Genomic DNA, 14,736 nt, shown 5'->3' on the forward strand with positions numbered 1-14,736 from the left:
ACTGAAATAATTTCCTACTAGTCTCCGCCAGAGACTTCTTCGATATAGCTCCCTACTTAGCACTCATATACACCCGCTCGCTCACCGATAGATCTGTACCTACAGATTGGAAAATTGCGCAGGTCGCACCAGTGTTTAAGAAGGGTTGTAGGAGTAATCCATCTAACTACAGACCTATATCGTTGACGTCGGTTTGCAGTAGGGTTTTGGAGCATATACTGTGTTCAAACATTATGAGTCACCTCGAAGGGAATGATCTATTGATACGTAATCAGCATGGTTTCAGAAAACATCGTTCTTGTGCAACGCAGCTAGCTCTTTATTCGCACGAAGTAATGGCCGCTATCGACAGGGGATCTCAAGTTGATTCCGTATTTCTAGATTTCCGGAAAGCTTTTGACACCGTTCCTCACAAGCGACTTCTAATCAAGCTGCGGGCCTATGAGGTATCGTCTCAGTTGTGCGACTGGACTCGTGATTTCCTGTCAGGAAGGTCGCAGTTCGTAGTAATAGACGGTAAATCATCGAGTAAAACTGAAGTGATGTCAGGTGTTCCCCAGGAAAGCGTCCTGGGAACTCTGCTGTTCCTGATCTATATAAATGACGTGGGTGACAATCTGAGCAGTTCTCTTAGGTTGTTCGCAGATGATGCTGTAATTTACCGTCTAGTAACGTCATCCGAAGACCAGTATCAGTTGCAAAGCGATTTAGAAAAGATTGCTGTATGGTGTGGCAGGTGGCAGTTGACGCTAAATAACGAAATGTGTGAGGTGATCCACGTAAGTTCAAAAGAAATCCGTTGGAATTCGATTACTCGATAAATAGTACAGTTCTCAAGGCTATCAGTTCAACTAAGTACCTGGGTGTTAAAATTACGAACAACTTCAGTTGGAAAGACCACATAGATAATATTGTAGGGAAGGCGAGCCAAAGGTTGCATTTCATTGGCAGGACACTTAGAAGATGCGACAAGTCCACTAAAGAGACAGCTTACACTACACTCGTTCGTCCTCTGTTAGAATATTGCTGTGCGGTGTGGGATCCTTAGCAGGTGGGATTGACGGAGGACATCGGAAGGGTGCAAAAAAGGGCAGCTCGTTTTGTATTATCACGTAGTAGGGGAGAGAGTGTGGCAGATATGATACGCGAATTGGGATGGAAGTCATTACAGCAAAGACGTTTTTCGTCGTGGCGAGATCTATTTACGAAATTTCAGTCACCAACTTTCTCTTCCGAATGCGAAAATATTTTGTTGAGCCCAACCTACACAGGTAGGAATGATCATCAAAATAAAATAAGAGAAATCAGAGCTCGAACAGAAAGGTTTAGGTGTTCGTTTTTCCCGCGCGCTGTTCGGGAGTGGAATGGTAGACAGATAGTATGATTGTGGTTCGACGAACCCTCTGTCAAGCACTTAAATGTGAATTGCAGAGTAGTCATGTAGATGTAGATGTAGATGTAGATGTAGATACCAAGCCTAATCCAGAGATCAGCGAGAAGATCCAAGAAGGGCTGCTGGGGCGGCAGCTATCCACGTCTGCTGGCGGTCCATGAACTGCCGATGTGCGGCCGAGCGCCGGCCTTTATAGCGCTTCGGCAGATGAGTACCTATGAACTATTTTCCATCACGTGGTTTCACGTGTGAAAATAGTTCCGGGATCTGCAGCGACCTCTTCCTTATGTTTATGTAGGCCGGTAGAGGCCCCTGGTGGCCGCTGGTGTGTTGTTGTTGTTGTTGTTGTTGCGGCCGTTCATCAATATTGCCTGTCGGTTGTGCAGTGCTTTGATGTGCCTGCGAAGCGGGCAACCCGCGGCTGCAGTCTGTCAGTTTGGTTGCTGATACTCTAGGTGCTGTGATGTCTGGTGGAGAAGGCCACAGCAAAATACATCAGTGATTCTGCGTATCAAGGATCCGACTGTTTATTGGTAGGATTGTGGAGGTATGTGGCATTAGATATCTACGCACAGATCATTTAACTCGCGTAAATAACGGGTCGCGGTGATGGCGCCCGATAGCGACCCAGATGGGTTCCATAGGATTTACATCAGGCGAATTTGGTCACCGAGTAATCAACGTAAATTCGCTATAATACTCCTCAAACCACTGTAGCACGGTTATGGCTCCGAGACATGGGAAATTATACTGCTGAAAGATGACGTCGGCGTCGGGGAAGACATCAAGCATAAATGGGTGCAGGTAGTTCGCAGCTGTCAGCGTATTTTCGATTACTACCATAGGTCCGATGCAAGTGCAGGGGAATGTCTCCCATAACATAATACTGCGTCCGTGGCGCGGAGCACGTTTCGAACCGCCCTTCACCTCGATGACGGCATTCGTGGGGATGACCATCGACCTAGTGTAGCAAACATGTGATTGACCCGAAGAGCCGACATGTTTCCATTGATCTCCGGTCGAATCCCGATAGTCCCTTGCCCGCTGTAATCGTAACTGACGGTGTCGTTAGGTCAACGTGGACCACGTAGGGGTGGTCTGCTGCGGAGCTCCATGTGTGACAATGTCGATGAACGATGTGCTCTAAAACACTTGTGTGTGCAAAAGCATTGTGGTCTTTCGGAAGAGATGCCTTAGACACCATCTATCCTACCTTACAGAGCAGACAAGCCTCCGAACCCCCTCCGAACTCCACGTTCTGTGAAGAGTCGTGTACGCCCAACCATTCAGCGCCTAGTGGTCGTTTTGCTGTCCTACTTCTTTCCGTAGCTGCTCGTGACAGTAGCCCCTGAACATTCGACCAGCTTCGCCGAATAGTCTGCCCTTTGCCAAAGTCATTTATATCAATGGATTTCCCCATTTGCGGCCCATATCTTCGCTAGGCTGATACCCGTCCATGTCTGCTCCACTTGCATACTTTCGTTCCCGCTTCACGTGCCCGCAACGCCACCAGGCGGCATACAACGTCGCGGTGGGCATTGGTCATAATATTTTGGATGATCAGTGTATTTTATTTTATATTATAATGCCAAGATAAACTTGATCAGATCATTGTTAGATGCAAATACGAGTGTAACAGTCTATAATGATAGCTCCGGAAAGTAAAAAACTCACAGTAGAGTTTCCTGTACGGCGGAATGTTTGAGAGTGAGATCCAAGCACAGTACTACGAGTAACTAGAGGTCACCATTGCCGAGATAACGGAAGAGCAGTGCGTCTGCCAGAGCCGTTTCGCGGAATTTGCGAGTGCTGAATGCGTTACTCACCTGTAGCAGACGAAAGCGTCGTATTTGTAGCTGCCTGAATTACGCCTCTCGGCGGCCACTCTCTCACGACGCATCTCCATCAGGTGCATCATGTAAGTTATCTCATACCTGGACGGACATATGGTCACAAATGAAACACTTTTTTGTTATTTAATGGAACTCTTGCTCAACTGTATTAACGACAACTATACAGAAAAGACAGACAAAAGCTGAGAAATTTGTCACGGAAATTCTCAGGTGCCGAGAATGTCTATTTCCGTTTTGAAAGTGTACGTGGAAGATGCAATGCCAAAATTGGGAAATACGTCCCTAGACATATTTTTAATGCCTCTGCAAGCAAGAAATTCGGGCAGATTTGTATATACGTTAGTTTCTATTGCTCACTACCTGCAATTGTAGCAGCAAGAAAAATATATTCTCTCGTCATATCGTACCATGGTCTCTGTACAGTAGCTATTGATGCATGTATGACGTGATGTATACTGAGAGATAGTGGTTCAAGAATTCACGTCTTTGACTCGTTTGAAACATAGGCTGCTTAACGTGGTAGTATAATTTCGTACTCTCGTATACTACTGGTAAGGGATTCACAAACGGTTATTGATTCGTTACAAACCAATCATTGGTCAAAATTTACGATGAATACGTTGCTGCTGTTCTTCTCCTAGGCCAGTACTGAGTTTCACATGGCTCGTGTTGATGACAGATATATTGTAGTCTGAGCGGCATTAAGACCGCTAGTTTGAAGCATAGAATATTCTACCTTACAGCTGGAGTTGCATTTGTTTAAATAATGGTGAACATGTAATGATGAGCAATTGATAAACGTTTCTGCAAGATATATGAAGGATTTACGTTCATTTTAAGCGCTCTCAAATAACTTAGAGCAAATTAATTCACCTCCTTTAGATTGTACATATCATTTCGACACCAGAAGGATGTTCAACTTATCATACCACTGCGAAATGGCTTCACAAGGTATGTGTTCAAAGGGCGCCTTCTTCGATTTTTTTTTATATAGCATTTCAAGGTCAATGATAGGACTTAAATTTCGCTACGCACTATGATGAATTTCCCGAAAGCACTCCAAAAATCGAATTTGAACATTTTCGAGCGTTATTAAGTATAAAACATTCAGAGATGAGGTGTGTTAGACTGATTTACCCTAATCATGGATTTAACCAAAGGCGATCTCAAATAAAATTCCCGATATGTTTTACAGATTAATAATTAATATGGAATATTTGTGTGTACTTTTTAACAAAATAGAACAAGATGGGGATATTACTTGTTGTCTTTTATTAGTAAGATCCATAAAAAGGGAAACAAGCGGTGTTGTCCAAATTGCATGGAATTTGTGTAGTGCATGGAATAACAAAACTTTCCTCTAGTATCTTTAAGGAAGAAGATTGAAAAATTTCTCCGAGGTACAAGGTGGCATTACAACAGGTAGATCATGTTTAGATAATATCCACTATAAGACTGAAGAATGTAGCTAGTAACAGGAAAAGGCACGTGACTTCTGTTGAACAAGCATGTTAAGCATACGAAGATTGCATGTGGCATGAAGAGTCTAAAAGTACGAGATGAACGGCTTTATAGAATTACGAGATTCCACAAGGAGACAGAAGCAAAAGTAAAGCTGGGAAACAGAGTAATAGAAACTGTTAAAGCCATGAAAATCCTTAAGGAAAGTTACAGTCTGTCTACTTTTTAACATAAGGATGAGCCAAGCGCTGAAGGTATAGACAAAACATGTTAAAATATGAGTATGTTAAATGGACAGGACGGAATGTTGCAATCGATCAAATAACCATCGAAATTAGCATATACGCTATGGAACACATTCTAGAAAGTTTCAGCTGAGGTCTAGAACTAAATTTTGAAAATAAAGAGTAGGCGTACACGTATATTGGTAACGAAAGAACGGATTTTCTATTGCTTGATAAGAAAATAAAAATATAAAATTTTTAAATATTTAGGCATCGTTTAGGCATTGTCATAACGTAGTGAAAGCGCCCGCAAAAAAGCCACGGGCGGCAAAATAGAGACGAATTCTCCACATGGACTGATTTGGAACGATAGTAATAGTCGACAGAACACAGCAAAATATTCCATAGTGATATTGAATATATGTAACTTCTTACGATGCAGAAAGGTGACCACTTACCAACATAAGAAGGGGCAAGATCAGAACAGTGGACTTAGATTATATGAGGAGATTAATGGATTCATGTACAGAGGGTTGACAAAAATATGGAAACACCAAAAACACAACACATCACTGTGCCTAAAACGGTGCACGAAAATCGATGGATTTTATAACAGTCTCCAGTCGTATTGAAGTGGATAAATACTGGTGCTGTTTTGGTTTCTATCTGCACAATAGTGGCACGTTCAGGTAACGATGGTGGAGGTGGATCGCTACCAGGCACTCTTCTCTCCAAAGTAGACTTCAAAGGCTCAATAATATTGTAATCTTGTGCTTTTCATGGCCAGGAGAGGTGCGACAATTCATCCTCGTGCTCAGGAAAACCTGTCCTGAACGATGCGAGCTGTGTGAACAGGGGCCCTGACATCTTGAAGCACAACATCACCGTTGAGGAACGAATACTGTACCATGGAATGAAATAGACCAGCCAGATTGGTCTCATAAACCTTGGCAATAACGTGACCTTGCAAACCATGGGGCGCATGGAATTCGGCGATATGACTACTACAATTATAATCTTGGAAGTAAACCTGGTCAGGAGTTGGAAACAATATGAAACAAGAGTCACCCGATTAAATGACTTTCTGGTATCGCTCTATAGGCCTGGTTTTATGGCTCTGGCACCGGGTTTACTTATTACGGGGATTGTATCACTGATGATGTGGTTTTGGATTTCTAGCTCGCCCTGCGGTTCCCAGTTTATGGAGATCTCTTCGTGTTACTTTTGGCGCTGACAGGTTTCACATGTGCAACATTCGCTTCCGCTGTTGTAATATTATTTTTCGTCATAATCCTCTTCAATCATCGTCTGTCACGAGCACACAACACACACTGTGTCCACGTTGTGGCTTTCTCTCTTTTCCTTGTACGCGGTATACAACGAGTGACAAAAGTAATGTGTATTGTGTCGAAGCTACTTTGGTCCAGCGTAGTGCAGCATCTCGACGCGGCATGGACACAACAAGTCGTTGGAAGTCTTGTGCAGGAATATTGAACTGTGCTGCATTTATAGTCATCCACAACTGCGAAGGTGTGGCCGGTGCAGGAGTATGCGCACGAAATTATCTCTAGATCATGTCCCACAAATGTTCGATGGGATTCATTCTGGGCAATCTGGATGACTAAACCATTCACTAGAACTGTTCAGAATGTTCTTCAGACCAATCGCGAACAACTGCGGCCCAGTGATATGGCGCACTGTCATCCATAAAAATTCTACCGTTGCCTGGGAACATGAAGCCTATGAACTGCTGAAAACTATCCCCAAGTAGCCGAATAAAACCATTTCCCGCCAACGCTCCGTTCAGTTGGACCATGGGCTCGGTATATTCCATGTAAACACAGCCCACACCATTATGGAGCCACCACCAGCATGCACATTGCCCTGTTGACAACATGTGTCCATGGCTTCCGTGGGGTCTGCGCGAAACTCGAAGGCTACCATCAGCTCTTACCATCTGAAATGGGGACTCATCTTACCAGTCGACTGTTTTCCAGTCCTCTAGGGTCCGACCGATATGGTCACGAACCCAGGAGAGACACTGGAAGCAATATGCTGCTTTGCAAAGGCACTCACGTCTGTCATCTGCTGCCATGGCCTATTAACGTCAAGTTTTGATGCACTGTCCTAACGGATATGTTTGTCGTACATCCTAAATTAATTTCTGCGAGCATTTAAAACAGTATTTCATGTCAGTTAGCACTGACGACTCAGTGCAAACGCAGCTGCTCACGGTCGCTAAGTGGAGGCCGTTCGCCACTGCGATATCCGTGGTGGTATTTATGAATCACTCTTGACACTGTGGATCACGTAGTAATGAAATCTCTAACGATTTCCAAATGGAATGTCTCGTGTCTAGTTATAACCAACATTCCGCGCTCAGAGTCCATTAATTCCCGTCATGCGGCCGTAATCACATCGGAAACCTTCTCACACGAATCACCTGAGTATAAATGACTGTTCCGCCAAAGTACTGCCTTTTTATACCGTGTGTATGCGTCAATACTGCCACTTGTATATAAGCATATCGCTATCCCATGCCTTCTGCCACCTAAGGGTAAATCTTCAATATGGAGCCTTTAGATTCACCAAACACTTTGGATACCTCGGCTATAGAAGCACCCACCACACGAACACCAACCATTTGCTTAGCTTTCAGAATATGCACGGACAACACAAAACTCAACGGTTAACATTTGCAACGTATTAAGAACATACGTTGCCGTCGGCAGGCACATACAACAGCTGAACCTGCTGCCTCATCTAGCCTCTGAATTTATGTTCAAGCATGCATTTTTCGTGGTTTCTGCATATTTTTGTCCAGTCCTGTAGTAATGAGGATGTAGAAAAAGACTGATACAGAATGGATGGGGTAGCTTTGGTGTTGTGATTATATATTGGTTGAGTGATAAATGGGAGGAGTTAGCAGCTTTCGATTACAGTAATCTAGACTACTAGAAGGCGTAAACGACTGAACTCTAGTGGGAAAAATCAAAGAAGGAAGTTTCCATGCGCTGACCTTCGAAACTTCTAAGAAATCTTATAAGGATGAAGAAATTCGAAGACGACAAATGCATAAGATCATCTCGTTGGATGTGTTCCACCGAACTCAAGGAAATATAGAAAGAGAAAAAAAGCTACATGCCACAAAGTAATCATCCGAATGGGACGGAAATCGATAACTGTGATGTACATGTACAGACAAACGATAATAATTTCAGAAAACTTGCTTGACTGAATCACGAGAAAAAGTTTCACGAATTGAGCAACTCAGTAGACATCCGGTCACTATACTGGCATTGAGTGACAGAGTTGTTGGATGTCCTCCAAAAGGATATCGTGCCAGATTCTATCCAATTGGTGCCTGATATCGTCTAAATCCCTAGCCTCTTGGAGGGCCATGCCAATAATTCTCCAAACATTTTGAATTGGGGCGAGATCAGATGACCTCGCTGGCCAAGGAAGGAGTTGCAAAGCACGAAGAGAAGCAGCAGAAATCGTCGCCGTTTGTGTCACCCATGAAGGTGAACAAAACGGGGCATAGAATATTGTCGACGAGGCTCTGTACTGTGAAGGTGCCACGGATAACGACGAAAGAGGTCGCGCCATGAAATAAAATGGTACCACAGATCGTCACTCCTGGCTGTCGGGTCATATGGCGGCCGACATTTAGGTTTTATCCCACAGCAACAGGCGGGTTGGTATCCCACCACTGTTTGGGGTGTCTCAAGAGACGTCTTTGCTGGAATTCAGGGCTCATGCGAAGTGGGACTCCCATACACTGAAGCAGAATAGTCTTCAGTGATGAATCCCGCTTCGAAGTGGCCCCTATGACCAGCGAAGATGCGTCTGGAGACGCTCCAGACAGTGGCGGGACACCAGCCTGACCATCATCGGCTCGACAACCAGGATTGACGCTCTGGTGTGCCGCTTCGTTTAATAGCGGGGTGCCTTTGGTTGTCATCTGTAACACCCTTACAACATAGAGTTACGTCGACGATATTCTACACCCCGTTTTGTTGTCCTCCGTGGCAACCCAATCACGGGTTTACTTTTCAGCAAGATATGCACGCCCTCACACAGGGAGAGTTTCTACTGCTTGTCTTCCTGTCCTACCTTGGACAACAGGGTCACCTATCTCTTCTCCGCCAGCCGGAGTTCAAATGGTTCAAATGGCTCTGAGCACTATGGGACTCAACTGCTGAGGTCATTAGTCCCCTAGAACTTAGAACTAGTTAAACCTAACTAACCTAAGGACATCACACACATCCATGCCCGAGGGAGGATTCGAACCTGCGACCGTAGCGGTCTCGCGGTTCCAGACTGCAGCGCCAGAACCGCGTGGCCACTTCGCCAACCGGAGTGGCCGAGCGGTTAAAGGCGCTACAGTCTGGAACCGCACGACCGCTAGGGTCGCAGGTTCGAATCCTGCCTCGGGCATGGATGTGTGTGATATCCTTAGGTTAGTTAGGTTTAAGTAGTTCTAAGTTCTAGGGGACTTATGACCACAGCAGTTGAGTCCCATAGTGCTCAGAGCCATTTGAACCATTTTATCTCTTCCGCCCAGCTGAGCACATTTGGAACATTAAGGGCAGGGCTCTCCAACCAGCTCGGAAGTTTGACAATCTCGCGTGTCAGTTGGACAGAATCTGTCACGATATCCGTTAGTATGACATTCAACAACTTTGTCAATCAACGCCAAGCCGAAATAGTGCTTGGACAACGGCCAGACGTGGATCACCACGTTATTGACTTCCCAAAAAAAATTTCAAATGGCTCTGAGCACTATGGGACTTAACATCTGAGGTCATCTGTCCCCTAGACTTACAACTACTTCAACCTAACTAACCTAAGGACTTCACACACATCCATGATGCCCGAGGCAGGATTCGAACCTGCGACCGTAGCAGCAGCAGAGTTCCGGACTGAAGTGCCTAGAGCCGCTCGGCCAAAGCTGCCGGCTGACTTCCTCAATTTGTGAAAGTCTTCCTCTCAAATAGTTGATCCAAGTATTCTGAAATTTTAATAAACGGTTTATCTGTACATGTACATCACATCTACCGATTTCGGCCCCTTTCGCATAACTGCTTAGAGGTGCATGTTTTTTGTGCAGGAGTGTGCCTGAATCAAATTTTCAAGCAAGGTTTGAAGCAGTGGACCTGACCTGCGGCAGTAGCAGACAGCGCAGACGACGGCGACGACCGCCAGCAGCGAGAGGCAGAGCAGCGCGAACTGCGCCACGTGGCGGGCGGAGCCGGGGCAGCGCGGCGAGTCCTGCAGAGAGGGCGCCTGCAGCAGCGGCGTGCCGGCAGCTGTCCACGGGCCGGAGCACACCGGCCGCAGCGGCCGCACCACGCGCGGGCCGCCCGCCGACGCGCTACGGCAGCATCAGCAAACTACAGCCACTGTGCGAGGCTACGCAATTTCAGCATTTTACTGATGAAGGACCACCAAATCACTTTTTCATGAAGAACTTGTTACAAACACGTTACAGTTCAAGTACATACACAGTACCGGAAAAAAATATCGCAACACAAAAAACTAATTAATTTAGAGTAATGAAATTTCGGGAACACATTTGTCTAGGTAACATATGTAAGTGATCAACACTGCAAGATCAAAGGTTAAAGTAAGCGCGAGATAAGTCATTGCAAGTGCGAAATGCAGATACATTAATAATCGATGTTACCTCCAGAACATTGAATGCAAGCCCTCAAACGTGCATGCTTTATGTTGTACAGGTGGCACATGATAGTTTGTGGGATGGAGTTTCATGCTTGATCAACGCAGGGACGGTTAATGTAGTTTATGAATGAAGCGGTACTTGTTGTCCAGTTATGTCCCAAATGTGATCGATTGGAGACACAGCTGGTGATCGAGCACGCCGAAACAACATGACGACACTCTGTAGAGCATTTGGGTTAAAACAGCGGTATACACGTGAGCGTTATCCCGTTGGGAACCCCCACCCCCCTTGAACCCCGATCATGAGTCGCAACACAACAGGTCGAATCACCAGATTCGTGATTGGATTCAGGATTTCCTAGAAGAAAGAACACAACATGTCATTCTTAACGGTTCAAAATCTGCAGATGTAGAGGTAATTTCGGGAGTACCGCAAGGAAGCGTGATAGGACCTTTATTGTTTACAATATACATAAATGACTTAGTTGACAACATCGGTAGCTCCGTGAGGCTATTTGCAGATGACACGGTTGTCTACAAGAAAGTAGCAACATCAGAAGACTCGTACGTACTCCAGGAAGACCTGCAGAGGATTAATGCATGGTGCGACAGCTGGCAGCTTTCCCTAAACGTAGATAAATGTAATATAATGCGCATACATAGGGGCAGAAATCCATTCCAGTACGATTATGCCATAGGTGGTAAATCATTGGAAGCGGTAACGACCGTAAAATACTTAGGAGTTACTATCCGGAGCGATCTGAAGTGGAATGATCACATAAAACAAATAGTGGGAAAAGCAGGCGCCAGGTTGAGATTCATAGGAAGAATTCTAAGAAAATGTGACTCATCGACGAAAGAAGTAGCTTACAAAACGCTTGTTCGTCCGATTCTTGAGTATTGCTCATCAGTATGGGACCCTTACCAGGTTGGATTAATAGAAGAGATAGACATGATCCAGCGAAAAGCAGCGCGATTCGTCATGGGGACATTTAGTCAGCGCGAGAGCGTTACGGAGATGCTGAACAAGCTCCAGTGGCGGACACTTCAAGAAAGGCGTTACGCAATACGGAGAGGCGCGCGCGCGCCTCTGAGCACTATGGGACTTAACATCTATGGTCATCAGTCCCCTAGAACTTAGAACTACTTAAACCTAACTAACCTAAGGACATCACACACATCCATGCCCGAGGCAGGATTCGAACCTGCGACCGCAGCAGTCGCGCGGCTCCGGACTGAGCGCCTAGAACCGCTAGACCACCGCGGCCGGCACGGAGAGGTTTATTATCGAAATTACGAGAGAGCACATTCCGGGAAGAGATGGGCAACATATTACTACCGCCCACATATATCTCGCGTAATGATCACAACGAAAAGATCCGAGAAATTAGAGCAAATACGGAGACTTACAAGCAGTCGTTCTTCCCACGCACAATTCGTGAATGGAACAGGGAAGGGGGGAACAGATAGTGGTACAATAAGTACCCTCCGTCACACACCGTAAGGTGGCTCGCGGAGTATAGATGTAGATGTAGATTGGCTACAAATTACAAACAGTTCTGTTAGAACATCCGCATCTGAGCATTATAGCAGAGGTTCAAAATACCGCTTGAGTTGTAAATTACTTTATTTTCACACGACCGGTTTCGGACTGTTGTAAGCCCATCTCGTAGCTGTGCTGTGGTCCCCGAGCGCTGCGTGAACCAGGCGCGGTATGCTGTCTATGAGCGCAGCACACCGCGCCTGGTACACGCGGCGCTGGGGGACCACAGCACAGCTACGACACCTGAGGACGGGCTTATAACAGTCAGAAACCGATAGTGTGAAAATAAAATACTTTACAACTGAAGCGGTATTTTCAACCTCTGCTACAAATTAGTAGCCGGGGTGCGTGGGGTAACCAAGAGAATGGTTCTGCTATCATACGAAATCGCACGCCAGACCGTAACTCCAGGTATAGGTACAGTGTGTCTAGTACGCAGACAGGTTGGTTGCAGGCCCTCACGTGGCCTCATTCTAACCAACACTCGGCCCTCACTGGCACCGAGGCAGAACCAGCTATCATCAGAAAACATAACACACCTCCACCCTGACCTACATCGAGCTCTCGCTTGACACAACGGAAATCGAAAATGGCGGAATGCATGCTATAGGCCGCCTTGCTAGGACCTGTCCATGAAATAAACAATTTTTTTGCAATTAATTGTCACACTGGATGCCAATTGCTGCTCAAATTGCTGCTGCGGATGCACTACGAAGCGCAACAGCCATACGCCGAACGCTATGGTCATCTCTGTCGGTAGTGCCATGTGGCCGGCCCGAACCCGATCTGCTTGCGATTGTGCATTCTCGTGACCGCCGCTGCCAGCAATCATTGACAGTTGCTACATTCCTCACAAGTCTTACCTGACTGGCGCGAAATTTTTATAGACGTCACCTTTCAGATATGGAGACACACCTAACAACTTTCGTTTACGTCGCACAGCTTCTTTTTGGTGTAGTAATTTTTATTCGCCATCAGTTTATTTTGGCGACTTGTTTCCAACCGACTGATTCATTCTCAAGCCTGATCTGACTTTTTATAGTGAGCATATGTATATCGTGACATATATCTACCGTTACTGCGTGATGTACACTCCTGGAAATGGAAAAAAGAACACATTGACACCGGTGTGTCAGACCCACCATACTTGCTCCGGACACTGCGAGAGGGCTGTACAAACAATGATCACACGCACGGCACAGCGGACACACCAGGAACCGCGGTGTTGGCCGTCGAATGGCGCTAGCTGCGCAGCATTTGTGCACCGCCGCCGTCAGTGTCAGCCAGTTTGCCGTGGCATACGGAGCTCCATCGCAGTCTTTAACACTGGTAGCATGCCGCGACAGCGTGGACGTGAACCGTATGTGCAGTTGACGGACTTTGAGCGAGGGCGTATAGTGGGCATGCGGGAGGCCGGGTGGACGTACCGCCCAATTGCTCAACACGTGGGGCGTGAGGTCTCCATAGTACATCGATGTTGTCGCCAGTGGTCGGCGGAAGGTGCACGTGCCCGTCGACCTGGGACCGGACCGCAGCGACGCACGGATGCACGCCAAGACCGTAGGATCCTACGCAGTGCCGTAGGGGACCGCACCGCCACTTCCCAGCAAATTAGGGACACTGTTGCTCCTGGGGTATCGGCGAGGACCATTCGCAACCGTCTCCATGAAGCTGGGCTACGGTCCCGCACACCGTTAGGCCGTCTTCCGCTCACGCCCCAACATCGTGCAGCCCGCCTCCAGTGGTGTCGCGACAGGCGTGAATGGAGGGACGAATGGAGACGTGTCGTCTTCAGCGATGAGAGTCGCTTCTGCCTTGGTGCCAATGATGGTCGTATGCGTGTTTGGCGCCGTGCAGGTGAGCGCCACAATCAGGACTGCATACGACCGAGGCACACAGGGCCAACACCCGGCATCATGGTGTGGGGAGCGATCTCCTACACTGGCCGTACACCACTGGTGATTGTCGAGGGGACACTGAATAGTGCACGGTACATCCAAACCGTCATCGAACCCATCGTTCTACCATTCCTAGACCGGCAAGGGAACTTGCTGTTCCAACAGGACAATGCACGTCCGCATGTATCCCGTGCCACCCAACGTGCTCTAGAAGGTGTAAGTCAACTACCCTGGCCAGCAAGATCTCCGGATCTGTCCCCCATTGAGCATGTTTGGGACTGGATGAAGCGTCGTCTCACGCGGTCTGCACGTCCAGCACGAACGCTGGTCCAACTGAGGCGCCAGGTGGAAATGGCATGGCAAGCCGTTCCACAGGACTACATCCAGCATCTCTACGATCGTCTCCATGGGAGAATAGCAGCCTGCATTGCTGCGAAAGGTGGATATACACTGTACTAGTGCCGACATTGTGCATGCTCTGTTGCCTGTGTCTATGTGCCTGTGGTTCTGTCAGTGTGATCATGTGATGTATCTGACCCCAGGAATGTGTCAATAAAGTTTCCCCTTCCTGGGACAATGAATTCACGGTGTTCTTATTTCAATTTCCAGGAGTGTATGTATTGCCAATTTTGGATGTCATCAAATTCACGCACTTTCAGTGCAGTCTCAGTAGCTCAGG

General features: G+C 46.7%; 1 protein-coding gene across 1 annotated transcript in view; it reads right to left on the reverse strand.

Annotated features, from left to right (window-relative positions):
* LOC126091188 (toll-like receptor 2) overlaps positions 1-14,736 on the reverse strand; it is an 84,424-nt gene that overhangs the window by 19,451 nt on the left and 50,237 nt on the right. Inside the window, exons 6-7 of the mRNA XM_049907044.1 lie at positions 10,096-10,308; positions 3,220-3,327 (exon numbers count right to left, since the gene is read on the reverse strand). Coding sequence (XP_049763001.1) covers positions 3,220-3,327; positions 10,096-10,308 — 321 coding nt within the window. The remainder of the gene's footprint in view (positions 1-3,219; positions 3,328-10,095; positions 10,309-14,736) is intronic.

Source organism: Schistocerca cancellata, chromosome 1 (assembly GCF_023864275.1).
Source record: "Schistocerca cancellata isolate TAMUIC-IGC-003103 chromosome 1, iqSchCanc2.1, whole genome shotgun sequence".
Classification (NCBI taxonomy): domain Eukaryota; kingdom Metazoa; phylum Arthropoda; class Insecta; order Orthoptera; family Acrididae; genus Schistocerca; species Schistocerca cancellata.